This window comes from Aquarana catesbeiana, linkage group LG05 (genome assembly GCF_042186555.1).
Source record: "Aquarana catesbeiana isolate 2022-GZ linkage group LG05, ASM4218655v1, whole genome shotgun sequence".
Lineage (NCBI taxonomy): Eukaryota > Metazoa > Chordata > Amphibia > Anura > Ranidae > Aquarana > Aquarana catesbeiana.
Genome location: NC_133328.1, coordinates 209,650,389 through 209,677,774, shown reverse-complemented (window position 1 = coordinate 209,677,774; position 27,386 = coordinate 209,650,389). Strand labels below are relative to the sequence as shown.

The 27,386-nt window shown below is 42.7% G+C and overlaps 1 protein-coding gene across 6 annotated transcripts in view; it reads right to left on the bottom strand.

The window, feature by feature from the left end:
• The window catches only part of SUGCT (succinyl-CoA:glutarate-CoA transferase), a 1,840,030-nt gene that overhangs the window by 1,664,329 nt on the left and 148,315 nt on the right, over nucleotides 1-27,386 (bottom strand). For all 6 annotated transcript variants that reach the window (XM_073630531.1, XM_073630530.1, XM_073630532.1 and 3 more), the window contains exon 8: nucleotides 7,298-7,441. In XM_073630531.1, the coding sequence (XP_073486632.1) occupies nucleotides 7,298-7,441 (144 nt within the window). The remainder of the gene's footprint in view (nucleotides 1-7,297; nucleotides 7,442-27,386) is intronic.

Genomic DNA, 27,386 nt, shown 5'->3' with positions numbered 1-27,386 from the left:
TGACCATTGGAAATGGCCACAGACTTTTCTGGCCTGCCTCAGGACATTTTGTAAGCCTGGGTACCTGCTCAAGAACCGCTGCACCACCAAATTCATGATGTGTGCCAAACATGGAACGTGGGTCAAGTATCCCAATCGGAGGGCGGAGAGAAGGTTGGTGCCATTGTCGCATACAACCATTCCTGGCTGAAGCTGGTGTGGCGTCAACCACCTCTGAGCCTGCCCCTGCAGAGCTGACAGAATCTCTGCCCCAGTGTGGCTCCTGCCCCCTAAGCAGTGGTTTAACCTTAAACTACATAGAGGGTTCTTTACTGTAAGAGCGGCAAGGATGTGGAATTCCCTTCCACAGGCAGTGGTCTCAGCGGGGGGGCATCGATAGTTTCAAGAAACTATTAGATAAGCACCTGAACGACCGCAACATATATACAATGTAATACTGACATATAATCACACACATAGGTTGGACTTGATGGACTTGTGTCTTTTTTTCAACCTCACCTACTATGCAACTATGTAACTCATGCACCGCATGGCATCTTTTTGCATGAGTGCTTGCGTAGCCCCTTGAACGCTTATGGAGCACCGCTGCTTCAGAGAACAAATCTGCAGAAGAGGCCATAGAGGAAGAAGAGGAGGGGGTGGAAGAGAGAGCTGTGGCAGAATCACCGCTAGCATTGTGGAGGCGTGGTGGTGGAACAAGTTCCAACAATACTGAACCCTGTCCTGCATCCTTCCCAGCTGCCAGCAGAGTTACCCAGTGCGCCATGAAGGAAAGGTAACATCCCTGCCCATGCCTGCTAGACCATGAGTCTGCGGTAATATACACCTTACTGCTGACCGCCCTGTCCAACAAGACAAAAACATTGCCTTCCACATGCCGGTAGAGAGCTGGAATGGCCTTCCGTGAAAAGAAATGGCGTTTTGGAACCTGCAACTGAGGAAAAGGGGCAGAGTCTACCAGCTGAAAAGGCAGTAGTTGCAGTGCTAGCAATTTGGTCAAGCTAGCATTCAGACGCTGAGCATGTGGATGGCTGGGACCGAATTTCTTTTTACGGTTTAGCAACCGGGGGGTAGGGAAATTTGCCTGCTAAAATCAGATGGTGATGTACTGCTAGCAGATTAGCTGCAAGTACTTGGGACACCTATTGCTATACCTTCATTCCTCTCAGTGCAGGTTTTCGAGAGGACTGGAGGTATAGTAGGGTTGGAGATTCCAAATGAGGAGCAAGGAGAAGTCCACGTTTTTCTTTGATGTGGGTCTTTCAAGTGCTATTGCCAACAGACTTGTTGCCTTATGAGTTTATGTGAAATCTACATTAATAGCTGTAAAATATTCTAATTATGAATTTATTTAATTTAGCTATTATCTATGTAGGGCGGAACATATTATCTTCACAGAAATGTCTGGTAGACCAGACAAGTTGGTGCCTAACAATTGTTTCTATACACAGGCCTCATTGTTTTACACATACTCACTTCAAAGGATCCCATGCTGGGATATGCAACGAAGGGAGGCCAACCCGTAATCAATACTTAACTTCCTGGGAAAATTCAAGTTAAGCTCCTGCTCAGAATAGTCACAAGGATTTGAATTAAAAGGAGTTGATTTATGCAAAGTATAGGGATTGGAGATGTAGCTAGTCCTTAACCAGGAATAGGGAAGCTCACCAATCAGAGCCACGCTATGCCAACCAATTAGGCATCAGCATGTAATGATATACACAGACTAGATGGGAGGGAAACACACACTTTTATGGGAGAGCAACCATCAGAATGGAACCTTGGTGCAAAGGGTAATTATGGGAAAGGTCTGCATTTTACTTGTAACTAAATAGGTTTGTAGATTAATGTTTTCAGGAATATACTCTATATTCCTTCATGTAATTCTCTTATTTTAACCTAATATTGTCTTCCTTGGTGTAGACTATAGATAGATGGTTGTGTATTAGATAGACTTTCAACTACTCACCAATAAATGTTGTTAATGTGTTAAAGCTTTCACTCATGGTCAAAGAACTCTCATTTAACCCAAATCATATCTGAGAGATATTAAATCTCAAATATAGTATACGGGAAAAAGACTGCATGGGAGGTCATTTTATGTCTGGTCAAGCATGTGGTGCCCAAGCGGCTGCTGTTATGGCCACGCTTCATCCACTTCAGACATAGGTTGCAAACAGCAACGGTGCGATCTGCTGCACACATGTCCAAAAAGGCCCACACCAAGGAACTTTTCAAAATCAGCGGGTAGTCAGCAGCGCCCTGCACCTGCAGAACTCTGCGGTGTGATGCAGTAGGGTGGCTGCCCTTAAGCTGCCCCCTAGAGGACATCCTGCCTCATTGGAGTTGTGCCTCCTCCTCCTCCTCTATTCTATCAGGCACCCAAGTAGAGTCAGTGACCTCATCATCCTCTCCCTCCTTGTCACTGGAGCAAACTTAGCACTATGCTGCAGCTGGGGGAACATGACTTACAATTTCTTGTCCTTCTTGGGCACCCCCTCTCTTTCTAGGCTCACGTTACTCCCTTCCTCAACCTGGGAACCAACATTAGAGCCTTCAAATCACTGCACATCCTCCAGCAGCATGTACCCGACACTGTGGTTGAATAGTTCGGGGGACTCCTCCATGCATGATGGTGGGGCTACAAAAGGAGTGACTGTGGACAAGGAGCCAGTGGAATAGGCCGCTTTGGCAACTGCATAGGAAGGAAAACTACTCTGAGCCTGGGTGACAGAGGATGAGGAGGATGAGGAAGGCTTTGTTATCCACTCCAATAACTCTTCTGCATGTTCTGGCTCAATAACACGGCTAGTAGCAGAAAAAAAGTGTGACCCCGCCCCCCTCTGACTTCCCTATGGCTTTCCCCGTGTTATCAGAGGGGGGCGGGGTCATCCATTTATGTAAACAATTTAGGGGGGCCTCCACGCATTTTTTTTTAAATTTTGGTTTGGGGTTCCCCTGTGGGAAAATTCTATGCTGTTTTTATCAATTAACTTTTATGTGTATTGCCGGACCGACAATTCATTATAGCCAGCATAGCGACAGTACTTTTAAATTACTTTTTTTCCTTTAGAAATGTCATTTTGCACTTGGACTGTTCTAAACACGGGAAACATGCGCCACTTTACAGGCATACTATAGACACCCCCCCAGGTACAAAATTTAAAGCAATATTACACTTTTATTGTTTCACTTTAAGCATTATTAAAATCACTGCTCCCAAAAAAACAGCCGTTTTTAAAACTTTTTTTTGCATTTATACATGGGGCAGGATCCAGGTCCCCAAACACTTTTTATGATAATAACTTGCATATGAGCCTTTAAAATGAGCACTTTTGATTTCTCCCATAGACTTTTGTTCCGCGACCTTCGAACTCATGTTCGACCCGAACATAAAGCCCATCCCTAACCACCACCACAGCCTAAGGCCCAATTTTTCTGCCCCTGTTTAACAGGGGCATGTAATTACAATTCTTGATATAATATTTCACAGCAGGGCCCGTTCCAGCGCCCACCAAGAGTAACTGTGAAGGCTTACAGTGTTCTGGTACCACCAACACCTAAGGCCCAATTTTCTGCAGAGTGTATAGGGCAGGCCGTATAGTATATACAGGCGGTCCCCTATTTTCAAACATAAGACTTACAAACAACTCCTACTTACAAACGGAGGGAGACAACAGGAAGTGACAGGAAATCTACCCCTAGGAAGGGAAATTTTCTCCTGTAAGAATTAATATGCGAAAAAGGTGTCTCCACTGATGCTTTACCATCAATCCTTGTTTCCCTAATAACCCAAAATTTTCAAAATTCAATTGTCATTGGGACAGAAAGTGAGGTGAAATCTTCAGAACAGGTGCACAGACAGCAAAACAAATGTTATAGGGGTGATAACCCTTCCCTATATTATCCAAAAAGCTTAAAAATAGATTTTGGGCTGGAGCTACACTTAAAAAAATGTACCTGTTCCAAATTACAAACAGATTCAACTTAACAACAAACCTACAGTCCCTATCTTGTTTGTAACCCAGGGACCGCCTGCATACTGCTGTTCAGAGTATATAGGGCCTTTTTTTAATTTAGGTGAGGGGTTCCCCTTAATATCCATACCAGACCCAAAGGGCCCGGTAATGGGCTAGGAGGGCAACATTACATTACAGCCGCAAGCAGTTTTAAATGCTTTTTTTACCTTTAGAAATGTTATTTTGTGCAGGGACTGTTCTAAACACGGAAAAAATGCGCCACTTTACAGCCATACTATAGACACACCCCAGGCATGATATTTAACCACTTGCTGCCCCCCCACCATCATATGACGGCGGGACGGTGCAGCTGTTATCCTGGGCCGCTGTCATATGACGGCGCTGCCTTCCAGGATCCCTAGGGGGCGCACGCGCGCCCGTCCCGTCACGCGCGCCCGGCCGCGATGTCCGCCGGCACCCGCGATTGCCCGGTAACCGAGCAGGACTGTGGATCTGTGTGTGTAAACACACAGATCCACGTCCTGTCAGATGGGAGGAGACCAATGGTGTGTTCCTTGTACAGAGGAACACCGATCGGTCTCCTCCCCTTGTGAATCCCCTCCACCCCACAGTTAGAATCACTCCTTAGGAACACATTTAACCCTACAGCGCCCCCTCCTGGTTAACCCCTTCATTGCCAGTCACATTTATACAGTAATCAATGCATTTTTATAGCACGGATCGCTGTATAAATGTGAATGGTCCCAAAAATGTGTCAAAATTGTCCGATGTGTCCGCCGCAATATCGCAGTCACGATAAAAATCTCAGATCACCGCCATTACTAGTAAAAAAAAAATAATAATAAAAATGCTATAAATCTATCCCCTTATTTTGTAGACGCTATAACTTTTGCGCAAACCAATAAATATATGCTTATTGCGATATTTTTTACCAAAAATATGTAGAAGAATATGTATCGGTCTAAACTGAGGAAAAAATTTGTTTAAAAAAAAAAATTGAGATATTTATTATAGCAAAAAGTAAAAAATATTGTGTTTTTTTATCAAACTTGTCACTCTTGTTTTGTTTATAGCGCAAGAAATAAAAACCGCAGGGGTGATCAAATACCACCAAAAGAAAGCTCTATTAGTGGGGAAAAAATGATAAAAATTTCATTTGGGAACAGTGTTGCATGACCGCGCAATTGTTATTCAAAGTGTGACAGCGCTGAAAGCTGAAAATTGGCTTGGGCAGGAAGGAGGTGAAAATGCCCTGTATGGAAGTGGTTAAAGGAATATTACACTTTTATTGTTTCACTTTAAGCATTCTTAAAATCACTGCTCCCAAAAAAACGTCCGCTTTTAAAACTTTTTTTTGCATTGATACATGTCCCCTGGGGCAGGACCCGGGTCCCCAAACACTTTTTATGACAATACCAAGCATATATAAGCCTTTAAAATGAGCACTTTTGATTTTCCATGTTCGAGTCCCATAGACTTTAATGGTGTTCGCGTGTTCGCACAAATCTTTTGTCTGTTCTGCCGCAAACCGGGGGGGTGTTCGGCTCATCCCTAATATATATATGTTCCTACACTAAGAAATTAATCATAAACAGAACCAGTACTGCGCTGTTGCATCCTGAAGTGTCAATGACAAACTCTTTAAAAAGTAGGAGTCAGGCTTACCATCTAACACAGCCCTCAAATTTTACACTAAGGGGCAATCAAGGGGTTAACTGTGTTCCCTGTGTGTGTTCTAACTGTAGGGGGGATGGGCTGCCAGAGACATGACAGAGATCGCTGTTCCCTGTCAGAACGGGGATCACCTTATCCCCGTTCTTCCTCTGTGCACAACATCACGGGCGGCAGGCGGACATAGAGTCAGCAACTGCAATCTCACCTGGACGGACCAACATACAAGTACGTCGGTGCATGCAGGAGAGCCAGCCTGCCGCCGTAAAAGTACGGCAGCTGGTTGGCAAGTGGTTAATGTAAGTTCACCTTTTACTAAAGTTGAATGTTTTACAATACTCTACTATGTGGAGCCTTTATCTTGCAGAAATTGTGATCCATTGAATGTGAGGATCTGTTGGATTGGCTGAATAAGGGGGCCATCGGCACTCTGGTAAGCCTCCGGTGTGAATATTCCCTCTGTGTCACATCGGCTATCTCTGGTTTATTTTCCAATATAACACAGAGTTTATATTTGGGACTTTTTTCTATCACTTTATGGACTTAAGGTGTATTTACTAGCACATTTCACTGTGTGCTTTCTGGACTTCATGAACATTATTTACATGTTTATTACCTATTTCTCACTAAGGAAGGTCACTTATTAATTTTGTTTAGACACATAGATTGTTTTATGCGCTGCACTTCTTTTATTGATGTGGTTTTACACAGAGCAGCCTGAATCCCTCTCTTCTCGGGTCCCCCACTGGCGCTCCTTGCCCCTCCCTCCTGCCAAGGGCCCCCAGAGCAAGAAGCTTGCTCTGGGGCTCCCGAGCTGCGGCTCTGCGTGTCCATTTAACACAGAGAAGTGGCTCAGCCCCGCCCCTCCCTCTCCTGATTGGTTAATTGGCTCACTCCTCAGCCAATTAGGAGTGAGAGTCCCCGGAGGGCCGAGGCCCTTGTGCACATCGCTGGATCAAGATGGGGCTCAGGTACAGTATGTATTAGGAAGGGCTGCTGCACACAGAAGGTTTTTTACCTTCATGCATACAATGCATGAAGGTAAAAAACCTCGAGCCTTTAGAACTAATTTAAGTTTTTTTCCATTACATACAAAACAATTGCTATCTAAACCAGGGTGGTGGCATTAATGTCGGCAACGCAGAGTCCAACAATAATAAGGAGAGGATATTCAGAATTGCATGGCTCCTGGTGCCCACTTGGTTGATGTAGGCCACGGCTGTGTTATTGTCTGATTGTACCCTAATTGGGCATTCTTGCAGAAGGGGTGCTTGTTCCAGGTCGACAAAATGTTCGTCTTAAATTAAATTGTGCAAATGGTACAGCCTCTAAGGAGGGACTGGGATCCATAAGGATGGACAACAGCCCTAGATCAGTCCCAAGATGAGCGCCTATGCAGGATCTAGTGTCTAAAGCAACATTACAGGCCATCCCCACAGCATGGGGTTCAGGTACAGCTCCCAAGGTTTTGCTAATATTGCACCGATCTGGATGCACTGCTTCTATTTACACATTAGAAGAGAAGACAGTAAAGAAGATGATTGTAGAATCTGAGATAAAATAACCCAAAACATCTTCTTACTTTACATTAATTGTCCTTCATTTTTAAAGAAATGTTTAAAAAAAAGTGAAACATTTTTGCTTACCTGTGAAGAAAGTAGATTGCAGTCAATGTGCATTCCCTTTCCGGTTTTACTTTTTTGTAGTAACCCGGCCATTATGGCGCCATGTGCATATAATCCTGTTGCAAGATCAGTCATAGCCACACCTGGCCGGACAGGGTCTCCATCCTAAAAGTCAACAAAGATTTGACTAGAGAGGACACACAAGGCAAATCAAACAAACAATTAACAAATAATTACATATATAGGACGTTTCTATGTATGATAACGTAAGAAAATTAAGTATACTTTGTCCATCTGAATGGCTGCACATAATTTAAATTCTGCTTAATACACATTCTGGCCCAGATGCACCAGAATATTCTTTAAGGAAACATTATATCCAGGAAGAGACTGCGATTGGGCTACACATGCCCACAATCATCATGGCAACAGCCAGAAGAGGATTTTATTAATAGTAAGTATATAAAAAATATATAGAATTCAGACCCACTAGCAAACATCTATAAACTTTATTTGTGTAATTAAAGCATTATGATGGGATGCCTAAAAAAAAAAAAAAAAAAAAAAAAAAAATCTGTGGCCGGAACTCCGCTTTAACTACTTGCGGCCTGGTCACAGTAGTTATACTGCGGGCGAGCTGCGCAGCACCATCAGATCACATATCTGTATGTCGGCTGGGACTTCCAGGTCAAGTTTGTCAGCAGGTCCCGGCCAATGATTTTAGTTTGGGACCTGCTGACCGGCTGTAGCCAATGACAGAACAATCCTGTCTTTTTTGTAAATATAGACACAGGATGTTCTGAGTTCTTCTCTTCCTGAGTCCCTTTCGGTAGAGTAAGAGAAGAGAGCAGGACTACAGTGAGTAAAAGCAGCACATTTGCACCCTCATACTCACTTTTTCAGCACATTTATCCCCTTGATCACCCTCCATTAACCCTTTGATCACCCATCACCCAGCCAGTGTCATTAGTACATTTAGTTAGAGCTAAATTAGCCACACACTATCGCAGTCACACTATAAGTCGCTGATCACCACCAATGCTAGTATAGTGTCTGAACGGATCATTGTTTTGTTTTGATCACAACTTTACTAGTGTTGCCATTAGTATAGTATCCCCAAAAAGGATCAGCCCCAATACCCAATACAATACCAGTTAGCTCTTGCGTTTAGCATCTGCAGCCACCAAGAATTAGAACACAGGCCCATAGAGCCTATAGTATCCTTCCAGAGGTGCTTGCAAACCAGAATTGGCTTCCCCCAGATTCATCAGCACCCATTATTCCCCCATTCACAGCCCAGCCCAGGGTTTAGGTGGAAACAGCGAAGTTAACAATGCCCCTTGATTTTTTTTTGAGCTGTTTTTCACAGAAGACATCTACAAGTTCATTGTGGACTAACGTTTTGTGGACTTGCCAGATCATTCGAGTGGAAACCAGTTACAGTTTCTGAAATAAACTTTTTTTGGACCTTGACATAGGCATAACAAAAAGAATGAATTGCATTCATATTAGTCCACAGATCCAATACATAATATACTATATTGTCAAAAGTATTGGGACACCTGCCTTTACACGCACATGAACTTTAATGACATCCCAGTCTTAGTCAGTCTTAGGGTTCAATATTGAGTTGGCCCACCATTTGCAGCTATAACAGCTTCAACTCTTCTGAGAAGGCTATCCACAAGGTTTAGGAGTGTATCTATGGGAATGTTTGACCATTCTTCCAGAAGCGCATTTGCGAGGTCAGGCACTGATGTGGACGAGAAGACCTGGCTAGCAGACTCCGCTCTAATTCATCCCAAAGGTGTTCTATCGGGTTGAGGTCAGGACTCTGTGCAGGCCAGTCAAGTTCCTCAACCCCAAACTCGCTCATCCATGTGTTTATGGACGTTTCCTGGCCAACTTGATCTCTGCATCAAGGACTGCTTCAGTCGCTACCACACACCAGTGGACTATTAATCTAGGGTACAGCAGGGCACAGTCTGGGATACACAATTCTGCACAAGAAGACATGTCTATTGCATTTTGAAAGACCCTAAAATCAAAAGCTGGAATAATTGTTCTGAAAAGTTTAAAAAGAAAAGCAAAATAAAGTAAAAAAATAAAAAAGTTATTTTACTGAGTTAATGTTATATTGCTACTGTGAGTTATTGTTAACCTTTGTTTTGTGCGCTTTGCAGGAATGCCAATCAGCTGCAGCACTGATCCATTTGTTCTGACAGCAGTAGGGTGCTGCTCTCTGAACACATATGTCAGTGCCTGCAGCACTGCAGGATGAGATTTCTCATCTGCAGTTAAAAAAAAATAAACAAACATGTATGTAAGTAAGAGGGGCCGGGCCTGGGGTGGTCAGTGGACAAATCACTCCTATGCTTCGGCAAATACTTTTTTCCCATTTTTCTGGCAGATTTTTTCATCCACATTGATTGATGTGAACGTGGGCTGAATGAAAAAAAGACAACATTAGAAGAGTGGGTGGATGTGTGGCAGAAGATTCTAATGGTGGGCAGAACATACACTTTTTTGGCAGAGGTTTCTTTATTCACATTGATCGATGTGAATGGAGGAATCTGTTTTTTTTTCATATGCCCAAGCATTAGGATTGTGGGGTGATCAGTGGGTCGTAGCTCCTATGCTTCAGCAAACACTTTTTTTCACTTTTTCTGGCTGACATTTCTTCATTCACATTGATTAATGTGAATGTGAATCTGTTATTTGTTTGTTCAGCCCACATGTATGCCTAACATTAGAAGAGTGGGTGGATGTCTGGCAAAAGCTTCTAATGTTGGGCATAAAATGCCAGGACAGTTTAAACATCCCCAAGTGGCCCCTTTTTTGGAAAGTAGACAACCCCAGGGTATTTGCTGAGAGGCATGTTGAGTCCATGGAAAATTTTATTTTTGCCAAACGTTTTTGGAAAATGACATTATTTTTTTTTTTTACACACAGTTGTCACTTTCATGAGATATTTCTCATACACGCCATGGTTGTATGGGGTGTCTACTTTCCAAAAAGGGGTCATTTGACAGGTGTTTGAACTGTCCTGGCATTTATGCCCAACATTAGAAGCTTCTGTCACACATCCAACCACTGTTATAATGTTAGGCATACATGCAATGTTCTTTTTATGCAGCCTGACAGATTCCTCTATTCACAATGATCAATGTGGATGAAGGATTCTCAGCCAGATAAAAGGGAATATGCCATACCATAGGAGCTACTGACCACTGACCACCACATGCTTCTAATGCTTGGGCATATAAAAAAAAACGAACAGATTCCTCCATTCACATTGATCGATCGATGTGGATGAAGAAATCTCTGCCAGAAAAAGTGTGTGGTATGCCCATAAGAATATACTGCCCTCATCCACCCACTTCTAATGTGGGGTATATGTTCTTTTTTTTGTGCAGCCTGTGGGCTTAATAGAAAAAGAACCTAACAGATTTCTCCATTCACATCGATTGATGTGGATGAAGAAATCTCAGCCAGAAAAAAGTATTTGCTGAAGCATAGGACCTACATCCCATTGACCACCCAATGCTCCTAATGCTTGGGCATATGAAAAAAATAACGTAACAAATTCCTCCATTCACATCAATGTGGATGAAGAAATCTCTGCCAGAGGAAATTAGAAATCTTGGTCAGAAAAAAGTGAAAAAATGATATGCTGAAGCATAGGAGTGATCCGCCCATTGACCACCCCAGGCCCCCCTCATGCTTGGATGTTTTTTTAACTGTGGATGAGAAATATCCTCCTGTAGCGCTGCAGGCACTGATGTATGAATTCCCAGAGCAGCGCCCTACTGCTATCAGAATAAACAGATTAGTGCTGCGCTGACTGGCGCTATTGCAAAGCAAACAGGAAACGGTTACCAATAAAACACAGTAACAATATAACATTAACTCAATAAAACACTTTTTTTTTTTACTTTCTTGTAATTTAACTTTTTAGAACAATAATTTTGCAGCCTTGGATTTTACAGTCTCTCAAAAAGTGATAGCCAGTTTCCTGACTACCTAATATATTCCGAGACCCTTGTGTGTGAATTGTGTACCCTAGACTGTGCCGTGCTGTATCCTAAACGAATACTCCTCTAGTGTGTGTTAGCAACAGAATCAGTCCTTGATGCAGAGACCAGGTTGCCCAGGACAGTAAAGGAAGGACAGAAAAAATGGGTGTCATGCCTAATTTTATGTCTGCTAGAGTAACAATATATTTTTTGGGGTGACTTTTGGGTTGGGGCACCAGGAAAGACATCAGAAAAATGCCTTTCATGCAGCTGACTCACTGCATCTTGATTTGGGGTTTGGGCCACGGCACTAATTACAGCTTCATCATTTGGTCGTTGAAGTCTACGCCTCCCATATTAAGATATTCGTGGACACATAGAGGGTTTTCAATGAGACCAGATGCCCTGCAAATTTGGACTGTTGTATCTGCATGAATGGAAGACAGGACAAAAACCATACGGTTTGTCCTTCCACTTCACTGCGAGTAATTCACCATTCCGCATGCAGGCTTTCTCCCCCTTTCTAAGTTGGGTATTAGCAAGCCATTGGGGGAAGCCCCTGCGACCGTAATTAGGTTGCACGGTGCCACAGCAGCCAATTCCAAGATAAAATAAGTGTCTAAAAGTCTAAAAAGTGACACATATAGAAGTTGTCCATGTACAAATGGTATCCCTTCGGGAACATAAATCCCATGTTATTTTGCCACTGCTCCCCATGTAGTCTGGGCATTTGGGGGGGGGGGGGGGCTCCACACGACTGTTCTTTCCCTTGTATATTCTAAAATTATATGTATAGCTTATACAGTGTGACCCCATATCAGGCACGCTTGCTGAGGAGATACAGTGCCTTGAAAAAGTATTCATACCCCTTGAAATTTTCCACATTTTGTCATGTTACAACCAAAAACGTAAATGTATGTTATTGGGATATTATGTGATAGACCAACAAAAAGTGGCACATAATTGTGAAGTGGAAGGAAAATGATAAATGATTTTAAATTTTTTACAAATACATTTTAGAAAAGTGTGGCATGTATTTGTATTCAGCCCCCTGAATCAATACTTTGCAGAACTACCTTTCGCTGCAATTACAGCTGTAGTCTTTTTGGGTATGTCTCTACCAGCTTTGCACATCTAGAGAGTGAAATTTTTGCCAATTTTTCTTTGCAAAAGAGCTCAAGCTCTGTCAGACTGGATGGAGAGCATATGTGAACAGCAAATTTCTTGCCACAGATTTCCAATTGGATTTAGGTCTGGACTTTCTAACACATGACTATGCTTTGATCTGAACCATTCCATTCCATTGAAGCTCTGGCTGTGTGTTTAGGGTCGCTGTCCTGCTGGAAGGTGAACCTCTACCCTGTGCTCAAGTCTTTTGCAGACTGTAACAGGTCTTCTATGATTGCCCTATTTTTGGCTCCATCCTTCTTCCCATCAACTATGACCAGCTTACCTGTCCCTGCTGAAGATAAGCATCCCAACATGATGCTGCAACCACTATTTTTCACAGGATGGTGTGTTCAGGGTGATGTGCAGTGTTAGTTTTCCATCACACATAGTGTTTTGCTTTTAGGCAAAAAAATTTAATTTTGGTCTCATCTGAACAGAGCACCTTCTTCCGCATGTTTGCTGTGTCCCTCCCCCATGGCTTCTTGCAAATTGTAAACGTGATTTCTAATGGCTTTCTTTCAACCATGGCTTTCTTCTTGCCATTCTTCCATAAAGGCCAGATTTGTGAAGTGCACGACTAATAGTTGTCCTGTGGACAGAATCTCCCACCTGAGCTGTGGATCTCTGCAGCTCCTCCAGAGTTACCATGGGACTCTTGGCTGCTTCTCTGATTAATGCTCTCCTTGCCCAGCCTCTCAGTTTAGATGAACGGCCATGTCTTGGTAGGCTTGCAGTTGTGCCATACTCTTTCCATTTTTGGATGACAGATTGAACAGTGCTCAGTGAGATGTTCAAAGCTTGGGATATTTTTTTATAACCTAACCCTGCTTTAAATTTCTCCACAACATCATCCTTGACCCGTCTGGTCTATTCCTTGGCCTTCATGATGCTGTTTGTTCACTAGCGTTCTCTAACAAACCTCTGAGGGCTTCGCAGAACAGATGTATTTATATTGAGATTAAATGACACACAGGTGGACTCTATTTACTAATTAGGTGACTTCTGAAGGCAATTGATTCCACTATATTTTAGTTAGGGGTATCAGAGTAATGGGGGCTGAATACAAATGCATGCAACACTTTTCAGATATTTGTAAAAAAAAAAAAAATTGGAAAACCATTTATCATTTTCCTTTCACTTCACAATTACGTGCTACTTTGTGTTGGTCTATCACATAAAATCCCAATAAAATACATTTACGTTGGTTGTAACATGAATTTCAAAGGGCATGAATACTTTTTCAAGGCCCTGTATTGCTTGAATGCAAGGCGGCCAGAAAAATTAATGAGGGACTCGTCTACACAGATGTTTTGTTATGGCGTATACACATCTGCAGATTTTTGGGACAGGTAATTTAATTTACAAGGGGCCAAATTTTGTGGAGATGGTCATATTCAGAGTCACCCAAGGACGATAGAGTGTATTGTCGTTGAAATGCATGAAACACATTATATGCTCAAATCTATGCCCAGCCATTGCAGCAGAGAATATAGGCATATGTTGAGTCAGGTCTGTGGGCCAAAATTACTGCAATTCTTTTTTTTGTAATGCCCATGTTAAGGGTTAGGCCATCAAAAAATTTACATTCGGAAACCATGATAGGTTTCCACTGGCAAGGTACGAATTTGGATTGGCAGCAATGTACTGGTCGGCAAAAAGATTGCTTTGGTCCACAATCAACTGATACAATTGTTCTGTGAAAAACAGCTCAACAAAATCAAGAGGATTGTGAAATTTGTTGTTTCCACCTAAATTCTGGGTTGGGCTGTGAATGGAGGGATAACAGATGGAATCTGAGAGCTGCCGATCAGGATTTGCAAGCACCTCTGGAAGGACACTATGGGCTCTAAGTGCCTATGTTTGAATTCGTGGTTGCTGTGGGATACCATTACTGCTACTCACCTCACCAGTTTAGACTGCACTTCTGGGACTCACCACATCACCATGAGATACTGCAGTGCTGGTGTGTAAAATTCCAGGATGTGCTTAGCCGCTGGTGCCTGTCAGTCCACCAAAACGTAGTGCAGCACTAATACTTGGACCCAACACTGTATCCTGGCCTAGGCCTACAAGGCCCAGGCCTAGGGCAGCACTTTGCAGGGGGGCAGCACGGAAAGAGTCCCCGCCGGCTTGCGTAACACTGTTAAGTCCCATACACACGATCAGCAATTCTGCCAGCAAAAGTCGGATGTGAGCTTTTGGTCAGAAATTCCAACCGTGTGTATGCTCCATCTGACTTTTTCTGGCAGAATTCCAGCCAGCAAAAAGATTGAGAGCAGGTTCTCTATTTTTCGGTCGGAAAAAGTTCCGATTGGAAATTCCGATCGTCTGTACAAATTCCGATGCGCAAAATTCCTACGCATGCTTGGAAACAATTTGACGCATGCTTGGAAGCATTGAACTTCATTTTCTCGGCTCATCGTAGTGTTGTACGTCACCGCGTTCTTGACGGTCGAAAGTTCAGGGAACTTTTGTGTGACCGTGTGTATGCAAGCCAAGCTTGAGCGGAATTCCCTCAGAAAAACCATCCAAGTTTTTTCCGACGGAAAATCCGCTCGTGTGTACGGGGCTTTAGTGTAGCACCAGTCTTATGGGGTGGGCTGGGCTGAGAGGCAAATTAGTTTAGCCCCCGATAAAGCAGCCGCACTGCTTCCAGTATGCGGGTAGATGGCATTCCGCAACTGTAGGGCGGCGCCGCTTCTAATTTTTGTCTCATTATTCTGCACCATAAACCTTACTCACTATGCTATATATATTTTCTGCTGCACCATTGGCATGGTTATATGTTCTTAGTCCTCTCATAAATTTGTGCTTAAAGTAGAACTATAGGCAACACTTTTTTTTTTCATTTTGGATAGAGTAAGGGAGGGTTATGGCCCCTGAAAGTTTTTTTTTTACCATCCCTGTCCCATTGCAGAGATTTCCCTTCACTTCCTGTCCCATAGCCAAACAGGAAGTGAGAGAAAATTTGTGCAAATTAAGGAAATCCATTGCCCCCCCCCCCCCCCCCAGGCCCTCAGAACTACCAACTCAAAAATTTCAGGGCAGGTCAGCAAGGGGTGTGGCCTTGACAGGAAGGGGTGGGTCATATTTAAATTAGGGGGTACACAAGTTTAGTCAGGCCTAGGGCAGCACAAAACCTAAATACACTACTGCTTGGACCCTGCTGCATATGAGAATAATTGTGTGTTTCTAGCACCTAAGAAACCTGGGCATGGGGTCGGGTACGCCTGACCTTAGCAGGGACATCTTCTCCATTGTCTGAACTTCCTGTCAGGGTGCTGAGGCTTTTTACAGAGTCGTATTCTGAGCCTGAGTTCTGAAAGAGAGGATTCCACTTCGCTAACATCTGTCTGTCTCAGAATCCTGTAGGTCTCTTCACTAGTGTACATTTCTTTGGACATATCCAGTGCAACTAACGAGAAAAAGAGCTCCTGGCTGCCAGGGACTGCTTGAATCTCTATAACTAAAAGGCCTGATCTTGCTAACACTGCAAGTTTTGCGTAGAATGTATCAGATGTGGCAGTGATCAGAATTTATACTAGCACTGCTCTAGTTGGGAAGAGGAGGGGGGAGGGAAACACAAGTGCTGGCAGTGAATGGGGCTGATCCTATTAGCGCTACATCTTTGATGACACTATACTATTGGGGACACTAGTATAATTCTGATCTGATCAAAGATACTGATCCATTCTGACGTCACCAGTGACACTAATATAGTGATCAGAAAAATCTGTAAGCTGTACTAATGACACCGATGACACGACAGCGAAAGCTTTAACTGGAGGGCAATCAAGGTGTTAAATGTGCCTAACTAGGTGTGTGCTGTTTTGCTCACACAGGATCTGTGCTCTTCTTTCTCTGGAACCAAAAAGGGCTCCAAGAGAGAAGAACAGTGCAGTTCCTGTGTCTGCATTTACAAACATGGACACAGGCTTTGCTGCGATTCGGTACAGCCGAACAGCAGGTCCACAGCAAAAATCACTGGCCTGGACCTGATGACTGACTTGTATGCGCCCCCTAACAGGAAATTCTAGATCACATATATACAGGATTTGGAACAGAGCGGCCGCCCCTTCCCCGTTTATCTACATGGGGTGGTCCGCAAGCAGTTAAGAAACAAATAAGGTCATTTTAAAGCAGATGGCAGTAACATGTCTCAAAAAAGTTGGAACAGGGCAACAAAAAGCTGGCAAATATGCTGTACGTTCACTTTACCATTCTGCTATGTTACATAAAAGTCACACTAATGTGATATCAATTTAATAAGCAGACTTTGATGATTATACATTTGTGTAAATTTATGAGGGTACACAAATTACATAATCATTAGGTTAGGAAAAATGACAAGAAATGCATTTTTATTATTATTTATTCCAAATAAATGCTACGAAAATACAAATACATGTATCCAAATTTGCTACCAATTTAAGGCGGGATTCCGGCCACTATAATTTTTTTTTAAAAGTCAGCAGCTACAAACACTGTAGCTGCTGACTTTAAATAAGTAGACTTACCTGTCCTGGGTGCCCGCGATGTCGGCCGCCCGAGACCGACCCGTCCCTTGGCTCTCGGGTCCCGGCACCACCATCCTAAGTAAGGGAAACAGGCAGTGGAACCTTGCGGCTTCACTGCCAGTTTCCTACTGCGCAAGCGCGAGCGGCGCGGCGATCTGTGAATGGCCCCGTGGTTTTCTGGGAATACACACAGTTCCCAGAAGGCAACGGGGCCGCTCAGCTAAGAGCAGAACAAGCCGCAGAATAGGAAGAGGCAGATTAGGAAGACTGCCTAGCAACAAGGGTTCAGGTAAGTTTAATTTTTTTTTTCAAATTTTTTTTTTTTTTTTTTTAGGATTTTTGGTGCAATTTTTTTTTTCAGGGTGGCCCTCCACTTTAAGCCCTATTCATTCAGAAAAAAAGAAATGTATACTACTTAAACATAAAATATAGTATGCGGTCCTGAAACATTGCCACAACGGGGTACTACCACTTCTGAGCCATATGAAATGCAATAAACTATCAAAACACTGACTAGGGGTAGTAGTATAAAGTAATCTATAGCACCATTGCCTAATTATATACACAGAAAACAGAGAAAAACAACCATTTTGAATGTATTTTCGTTTTGTTTGTTTTTTCCATTGTTTTCTTTAGTTTCAAGTAGCCCTCTTATAAAACTATTATTACAAATTTCAAAAACATTCACAATCTAACACTTTCTGTTCAAATTGGTGCAAGTTTGGGGGTATTTCAATATATTTTCAAAGATAGGGCCTTTGTTGTCATGTAATAGTGTGAGAAAAAAAAATTGTAAATAAAATTACATTTATGCACCATTGTTTTTAAACCATATATTTTTGCTATAACTTGGGAAAAAATATGCAAATCTGGTATTGTTTGAATGTACTGTAGACAAGTTAAAACATGTATTTAAATTTAAAATATGGTATCAAATGAAAGTACTATCTGTCCCCAAAAAAATATATCAAGATTGGATAAGGTGACTGCCTAACAAAACAGCCTAACAAAATTGTAATGCCGCATACACACGAGCGGACTTTTCAGCATCAAAAGTCCGACGGACTTTTGACGCAGTTACGACGGACTTTCGAACAACCAGACTTGCCCACACACGAACGGACTAAAGTCTGTTCGAAAGTCTGTTGGTTTGAACGTGATGAGGTATGAAGGGACTAGAATAAGGAAGTTCATAGCCAGTAGCCAATAGCTGCCCTTGCGTCCTTTTTTGTCTGTCGGACTAGCATACAGACGAACTGATTTTTCGACTGGACTCAAGTCCGTCGTAAAGATTTGAAACATGTTCCAAATCAAAAGTCCGTCTGATTTTTGACAGAAAAAGTCCGCTGAAGGTCCGATGAAGCCCACACATGGTCGGATTGTCCAACGGATTTGTTCCGTCGGACCAGTCCGGGAGAAAAGTCCGGTCATGTGTACACGGCTTAAGACAATCTAGCACATGCACAAAACCTGAAAAAAGCCTTGAGATTCATGGGCTTTACAATATTGTGATGAGACTCAAGAGGTTCATTGTTATTTACTAAGAACCTGATGAAGAGCTGGGACGGTCAAAACTGTAGTGCTTTGCAAAGGTTTGAGAAGATTGCAATAATTGACATGTACCGTGATGGTCTGACTGCCTATCGCTCCTCTTGAGTAACTAAAATGCCAGGAAACACCCCCAAAGTGACATCTTTTTGGGAAATACATACCCAAGGTTTTTAGAAAGAAGCATGATGAGTATTTTGAAGATCCCATTTTTTGATACATTTTTTTGGAAACTGAATTAAATGAAATCTGACTTATGTTTCAGAGTTGTCATTTTAACAAGTTATTTACAATGGGAATAGTTACAATTACATCCCTGTTATTCCTTCTGCATATGGGCATACTATACTGTATGTGTAAGAGATATTTTTAATGAGTAGCCACATAGAGGGGTTCAGAATCCAAGAAGCAGTTCAGACTTTCAAGGGCCAAAATAACACACTTGATTTCCTGACTATCATATTTTCAGAGGGCCTGATGGTGCCATTGGCTGTGACCAACAACACTGAAAACATTAATGCCGCGTACACACGATCGGACATTCCGACAACAAAATCCTGGATTTATTTCCGACGGATGTTGTCTCAAACTTGTCTTGCATACACGCAGTCGTACAAATGTTGTCGGAAATTCTGATCACCAAGAACACACTAGAAAAGGGAAGTTCAATACCAAGTGCGCCACCCTTTGGGCTCCTTCTGCTAATCTCGTGTTAGTAGAAGTTTGGTGAGAGACAATTCGCGCTTTTCAGCCTCGTACTTTTCAGATCGTTACTGCTCTTCAGTTTGTGCTTGTGGGTTCGTATCTGGTTTTTAGTGCGTGTAGTCAGTTCGCATCTGGTTTTCAGTGCGTGCTATTTATAGTACCTATTTGATCTTCAGTGCGTTCTTGTCCGCTCGTTTCTGATTTTTAGCTCGCTCTTCTCAGGCCTTCCTGCTTTTCACTGTGTTCTGACCAGCCGACCGTTTTGAAGCCATGTTGCGGTTACGTACTTGTCATAGAGTTCACGCTATGCGGGGCTTGATGTTGGGGTTCTTACTAAGACCCAAGCCCAATCCATGAACAAGGGCAGGGAGGAGTTCATGGACGAAGAATTGGTTGCTCCAGCGTGACCAATTCTCGCACATGCCTTCGTTGCGGGACATCCAGGAGAATAATCCTGATGATTTCAAGAATTATCTCTGGGTGACGGACCCCGTTTTTCACCATTTGTTGGCTTTGTCCCCTATCTGTCCCCTTATATTACGAAGCAGGACACCTGCATGCGGCAAGCCATCACTCCTGAACAGAGGCTAGTTGCCACGTTGTGGTACATGGCGACGGGGAGAAGTCTGCAGGACATCAAGTTCTCGACAGGCATCTCCCCCCAGGCTCTGGGGATCATTATCCCAGAGACTTGCTCTGCCATCATACAGGTCCAGCAGAAGGACTATATTAGGGTAAGTTTTCTCCTTTAACATCACATTCTATGTATTTAACGTTTGCTAATGTATTGTGTTTCTTTCATCATTCCCTAAATACCATTATTGTAATATGCTGTAAATGTTCTCTTTGTCCTCATGCATGCTGGAAGTTCTTAATGCTCCTTTTTTGTCCTTCATGTCGGATGGTGGAGTCATCGCCCAGACCAAGTTCTACGGATGGCTCCAGAGTGGTGGCTTCAGCTTGCCACCTCCGGAAAACAACGTGGCTGGTCTACCGTTCGTCTTTGTCGCTGATGAAGCATTTGGGCTGGGTGATCACCTGATGCGGCCGTTTCCGATGAGGACCCTCAGCCCGGACCAGAGGGTTTTTAACTACCGGCTGGCCAGAGCCAGAAGAGTGGTGGAGAATGCTTTCGGCATAATGGCCAGCTGGTTCCGCCTATTCCTGACGCCAATCAACATGGCGGAATATAAACTAAACCATATAATACTTGCATGCTGCATTATGCACAACTTTCTCAGGAGAAATGCTACAAACTATGTGGCCTCAGTTGGGCCTGAGGCTGGATTTCCAGAGCAAACAACAACCCTGATGGCGCTTGAAGCTGGCCGTCCTGGCTTACCCCCCCAAAGTGCCTGCTAGGTCCGTCAAAAATATCTGGTATGCTTTGTGCGTAGGGGGGCCATTGATATGCCAGCAAATGTTTCATAAATATTTTTGAAATACATTTTTATTTTAAACTGAAATAATATTTCATTTGATTTACTGCTTTTGTGTTTCTTTTAGCTGTCTCCTAGGTTCTCCAATGGGCTTTTCTTTTTGGGCATAGTGCAAACGTAATTTATTTGATATATGAGGTGACAATCTCTTCTTCAGCTAACTATTATGTTGTGGGTCTGCTACACACACACACACACACACACACATTGTTTTTGTTGTTAATGTATGTAATGCATTAATGATAAAAAAAATCATTTTCAGCACCATGAATTCATTGTTTTGAGTCCCAAAACTGGCCTGATTGGGGCATTGTGTGGGGATTGTTTACTAAAGGAAAATCCACTTGGCACTACAAGTGCACTGCAAATGCACTTGAAAGTACACTGAAACTGCACTAAAAGTGCACTTGTAGTGCCAAGTGGATTTGCCTTTAGTAAATAACCCCCATTGTCACTGTAAACACCAACTTACTCCAAAAACTGGTATTAAATATTGAAAGAAGAAGCCACACTTTGTTGAGTAGAAAACATTTTACTCAAAGCACATTCACATGTGCATTAGAAAAGGGTTTTTGAACAAACCAACATATTTGTTGTATAACATTTTTATGTTTGACAGCAGAAATAGCCTTTTTTGGGTTACACAGGCATGTTTAAAACCATAAAACATACACAATTCAGGAACTTACAAAGTTCAACTTTGACAAAGTGAAGGCAATATCAGACATTAGTATGTCCAAACTGTGTTGATCTTGCCTTCATCAGGTGGGGTGATGTCACCCCTGTGAAAGCCAAATTTTGAAGATGCACACAAATTGGGAGTCAAAATGGGGATTTTCCTCCTGATCCCATGCAATACCATGTCAACATGTGCTATCTCCCATCATGGACGTGTTTCGGGGTGCAACCCATTCCTCTCATCTACTTTAGTTGCGAGGAAAGGGTTGCACCCACAAAACGCGTACATTGATATCCCGTGATGGTAGATAGCACATGTTGACAGACTGTGTGCATCTTCTAAATTTGGCTTTCAAATTACTTTAAAAAATGTATTAAAATAACAAATATAACTTGAATAATTTTGGGGTGTTTTAGATTCTGCCTAAAACATCAATTATATTTTTGAGTCTTTTTTCAACATCATTGATGTTTTCCTTGATCTTCTGTAAATCACGATTGCACACCATGATCTCCCCGATGAGGACGTGTGCACTTGCACTTGTGAAATGAGATTCTTCTTCCACAATATCCACATCACCTAAAATTAAAAAACACACCATGTATTATAAATATGCAGGCATACATCTATTACCTGAAGCTGTGGTTTCAGACACTGACCTGTTGTCACTATTTCGCCCACTTCATAAATCTCTCCTTCCTCCACATCCTCAGATTGTGGTGTGCTGTGTTCCCCTTCTTTAGGAGTAGTGGTGTTCTTGGATGTTCCGAGTCATTTCTCCCCTATGTGAATTAAAAAAAAGGTATACTTAGCACACAGATATTTGAGGCCAGTAATAGGAATATGAAACATTGCTTGGAAGTGTCGTACAATTGTCTGTTTTGGCAGAGTTCCAAGCTGAAGATATTATTTTTTTCCCTTTCTAAAGCTGGAATACTTACCTTTTTTGGTCAAGTTTCATACATGTAGAGACCTCTATTATCCACTGGATCACCTGTGTGGGACACCCTAAAAAGTTAGTTCTGGTGTCCCACACTAGTGCTCTTGCGTCCAGATGTGTAAACAGCTGCTGAGTGTCCTCTCTTTACACTGAATCAAGTTTGCATTTCATTCTAGTTACAAACCCATCTAGACAACAATGTACTTAACCTCTTTTAATACAAATAGGCATGAACAAATGTAGTTAACTTGCATCTGCCAAAACATCGTATTAGTGGGCGAACGAACGATGTTTACTACGAACAATTACTGTGCCCACAAACCTGAAACTTGCCATTTTAAACTGTACAACAGTAAAGAAAAGCACATGTACCAGCACAAAAGTAATAATAATAATAATAATAGGAACACACAACAAAATACTTTTTTGTAGCACTCTTGATTCTTCTGTACTGATCCTGCTCCCTCAATTTGTGGTCTGACCATCGTTTCCTCAGTTGATCCTTGGATCGCCGTACCCCAAAATTCTTTTGCAGACTTTTCACAACTTTAGCCATGATCTTGGCCTTTCTCACATTTGAGTTTGGGTAAGGTCCATGCTTCCCATCATAGTCGGCCCTCTTCAAGATGTCCACCATCTCCACCATCTCTACAAAGGATATATTTGAGGCCTTAAATCTCCTCCGGGATCAGGACGTTTGTGGCTCTGAGCTTTCGTCCTCCTCCTCGTTGCTGCTCTCCTCTGCATGCACTTGCTCTTTCTTCGCCATGTGCTCTCCCACTGTACTGAAAGAGAAGGGGCAGGGAATATACTAGGTCAGGGGCGGGCGGTGTTTCACGCATGCGCAGTGTATACAAAGCGTAACATGCGTACGTCGTACGTATGATCTGTGAGCGGAGGTCGGAGTAGCGTAAGCACCGATCGTGTTAACGAAGGTACAATTTTAACTTGGGACATCAGTGGTCTATACTGCTTATAGATTGAAGCCTATATTGGGATAAGATTATGAGAGTTTAGCCTGACATTAGGGTTTGTCTTGTGTTGTGTCTTGCAGATAATATGGATCGATTCAATGATCGCAGCTTCCTCCCCCAATTCATTGATATATACAGAGAGCTGCCCTGTCTGTGGCAGGTAAAACACCCCTTTTATAGTAAAAAAAAATAGAAGCAGGCAGCGCTGGATCAATTGCTGGAATTGGTGAAGTCGCAGCTCCCCACAGCAAACATCAACTATTTGAAGGCCAAAATTGGTGGCCTGAGGAGCACATATAATAGGGAGTGCAAGAAGGTCCAGGATTCCATGAGATCAGGAGCAGCAGCAGATGACGTTTATGTACCCAGGCTCTGGTACTATGACAGACTGCGATTTCTGTCAGACCAGACTGAAATCAGGCCATCACTCTCAACCCTTCCTTCCACACTTCCTTCCACCCCAGCTAAGGCTTCCGATGTCCAACCTGGGCCTTCCACCCAGGAAGAAGATGTGGAGGAGCCCAGCTTGAGTCAGGTATAGCATTTTTTAACATATTTCTCAAAACTGTGTTTGATTGATGAACAATAAACTAAAACTATGTCTCATTTTCATACACAGGAAAGGCTCGGCCAGGAGGAGGCTGTGGAAAGTGGCAGCCAGGAGGTGGCAGGGGAAAGTGGCAGTCAGGAGGTGGCGGGGAAAGTGGCAGCCAGGAGGTGGCGGGGAAAGTGGCAGCCAGGAGGTGGCCGGGCCCAGTAGCCTGACCGAATCCCACGTTCCTTCCCTCCGCCTTCCAACAAAAAGGACCAGGAAGGGGAGGAACGTGCAGGAGTCAGCGCTTTCTTTGATTCAGGAGGCTACTCTGGCCCTCAGAACCACCCTCAATATTCAAGAGGCCTATGCCTGCATGGTAGCCAGCAAAATGCAGGAAATGGAGGTGGGCCAACGCCTCATTTGTGAGGAAGTGATCTATCTGGCCCTAAATAAGGGGGTGAGGGGTGAACTCCCAAGCAAAACCCACCTTTGTGAGTTGGACCATTCTCCTCCTCCTCCACCTCCTGCCACAACTCCAACACCAGAGCCACAGCCCGGAAACAAGCGTGGAAGCAAGAGTGGAAGGAAGACAAGAGTGTGATGGCCTGGGTTCAGTTTGGTCTGACAAAAGACGCAGGCTGTGGTATGACCACAGCCTAGGGACATATATGTCATCTGCTGCTGTTCCCGATCTCTCGGAGTCCTGGACCGGATTGTAGTCCCTATTAAATGGAATCATCAGGCTACCGATTTTGCCTGTAAAATAATTGATGTGTGCCCTGGGGTACAAAGGCTTTGCCAATGTCACCAGTTTATCCAGCGTTGCCTTCCTCTTTATTTTGTTATGACCCCTAATAAATGTCTATTTTTTTATCACAAATACTTGGCTATGTGTTTTAGTTCAAAAAGGACAGTTTGTTTGTGAGTAGGCAGGTACATTTCAAAGACAATGTCAAATTAACAAGGGACACCAACACCAATGTCTTTAAGGTTAAAAAATACAAGATAATAACGGTGTTGTGGTAACTTGACACACAACACGAAAAAAAATATTATGGAGATCACTAGAAAAAAAATAAATAAAAATTAGAAGATCTTGATAAAAAAAATTGAAAAAAAGCAGAGCACTATCAAAAAAATATAAACATTATTCTGGAGATCTAGCAAAAAAAATGATAACGATTATTCATGAGATCACGAGAAATAATAAAGAAATCAATTTGTCAGAACTCTGTGTGAATATCAGCAGCAAAACAACTTCATTATTCTAGCATTATAAAGAAGAAGAAAATGTGCTGCATTAAAAGATTAAAAAATTTGCAGCGTGACAAATGTGCCATCTCCATTACGAATGCTAGTTTTACCAGACCGAGCGCTTCTGTCTCGTACTTGATTCAGAGCATGCGTGGAATTTTGTGCATTGGAATTGTCTTCACACGCTCGGAATTTACAACAATGTATTTTGTTGTCGGAAAATTTGAGATCCAGCTCTCAAATTTTTGTTGTCGGAAATTCCGACAACAAATGTCTGATGGAGCCTACACACGGTCGGAATTTCCGACAACAAGCTCACATCAAACATTTGTTGTTTTTAAATTCCGACCATGTGTACGCGGCATTACACTGACTGTGATCAGCAATGATGAAAATGCTGGCACTGGCTGTGATCTGCAACCCTGGAAATGCTGGCAATGGCTGTGTTTTGCTATGCTGGAAATGCAGGCACTGGTTGTATTTAGCAATGCTGGAAACACTGGCACTGGCTGTGAACAACTACACTTGCTGTGATTAGCAACCTTGGGAACACTGGCTGTGATCAGCAACAATGGACGTGACTAGAAACTTTTGAAACACTGGCTGTGACACAGGCTGTAATTAGCAACCTTTAAAACACTGGTTATGACACTGGCTGTGAACAGCACCTATGACTGTGATTGGCAAATTTTGAAATATTTTCTGTGACAATGGCTGTGTCAGCACCAAGCCGTGATTACACTTGTGAGCTCTGCGATTGATCACAGCATTCACAAAAATCTTTTTTTTTAACAGAAAAGTTTTTATTGATCTCCAGTAGAGATGATTTGCATTATACAATACAATTAGTGAACATAAAAATAATAAGATCGAACAGAAGATATAGCAACAGATATTACAGTATTGTGTAAGACATATTAACCACCACGTTATTTACACATACTTCTTAATGCATAGAATCTGTTATACATTCTTAGTACAAGAGGTGTCATAGTTGTCTGTTTTCCCCAAAGGATAGAATATCATAGGTACAGACACTTCTATCCTTTATCAACCATAGTAACAATCATGGTATTTCTAAGGGGGTTCCCCGGGGGGGGGGGGGTGAGAGGAGTGGAGGAAGACACTGAAGGGAGGGAGATCTCTCACATCCTTAATAGGGCTTTAACTGTCAGCCCAAGCACCCCAGATCTTTTCAAATTTTTGGGGGCGTTTATGACTCATATGTAAGTTTATTGAGTGGAAGGGTAGTATCAATACGTTTTCTCTACTGTCCAGCCGTCGGGGACTCCAGCTACTTCCATTTAATTAGGATGGCCTTTCTGGCATAGAATGAGGCATAGAAAATTAGCAACCTTTTGTGAGTATTTGTGGTAATAGTGTCACAGACGCCCAGTAAGAGGACACGAGGATCAAGCCCTATGGTTAGATTCCCAATCGAGTTGATATATTGCACCATCTCCCTCCAAAATTGTTGAATAAGGGGACAAGACCACACTACATGAACGAACGTTCCTACTGCATTATTGCATTTTGGGCATTTGTCAGAATGAGTGGGATATATTCTGGCAAGCCTCTGGGAGGTATAGTAGGCCCTATGGAGGAATTTCAGCTGAATGTACCTATCCCTGGCGGATATCATTAGGTATATATTGTTGAATTCCTTCTTCCCAATCATCATCCATCAAGGAGGGCACATCCACCTTACATTTATTAAAAAGCTTAGTTCCCTGACCGTCAGTCCCACAGGATATCCAAAGGTATAGGGAGGAGAGTATACGGTCCGCGCTGGCTGAGATAAGAAAGCGTTCCACCATGTGTGACTCCAAGTGAATATCAGTGGGAAATTGGGCTTGTATGGCATGTCGCAATTGTAGATAGCGAAAAAACATCTTCGCTGAAAGTTGGAAGGCGTGTTTTAGCTCATCGTATGATAGGAGTTTGCCTGCTGGCATAATATGCTGTATAATTTTTATTTCGTATCTCGCCCAATACAGAGGCAGTCTTAATGGCTGTGTACCTTTTGCCTGTGCTTTGCACTACCCAATGACAGTGCAATGTGCATGAACTCACAGGAAAAAAGGATGTTCTAAAAACATCCACTTAGAACAGGAAGGAAATACACAAACAAAAATAATGCAATGGAAAAAGCGTTAAAAAAACGCTTTAAAAAAAGTCATGTGTAGAGCCAAAACTTTTTTTTGATATGTTAGGGGAATGGTTAACTGCTTCCCGCCCACGTCATTGTAAAATGACGGTCGGGCAGGAACTGGGAGGATATCATATGATGTCTTCACAAAAACAGGCCACACTCCAGCACGATCTGTCACCTG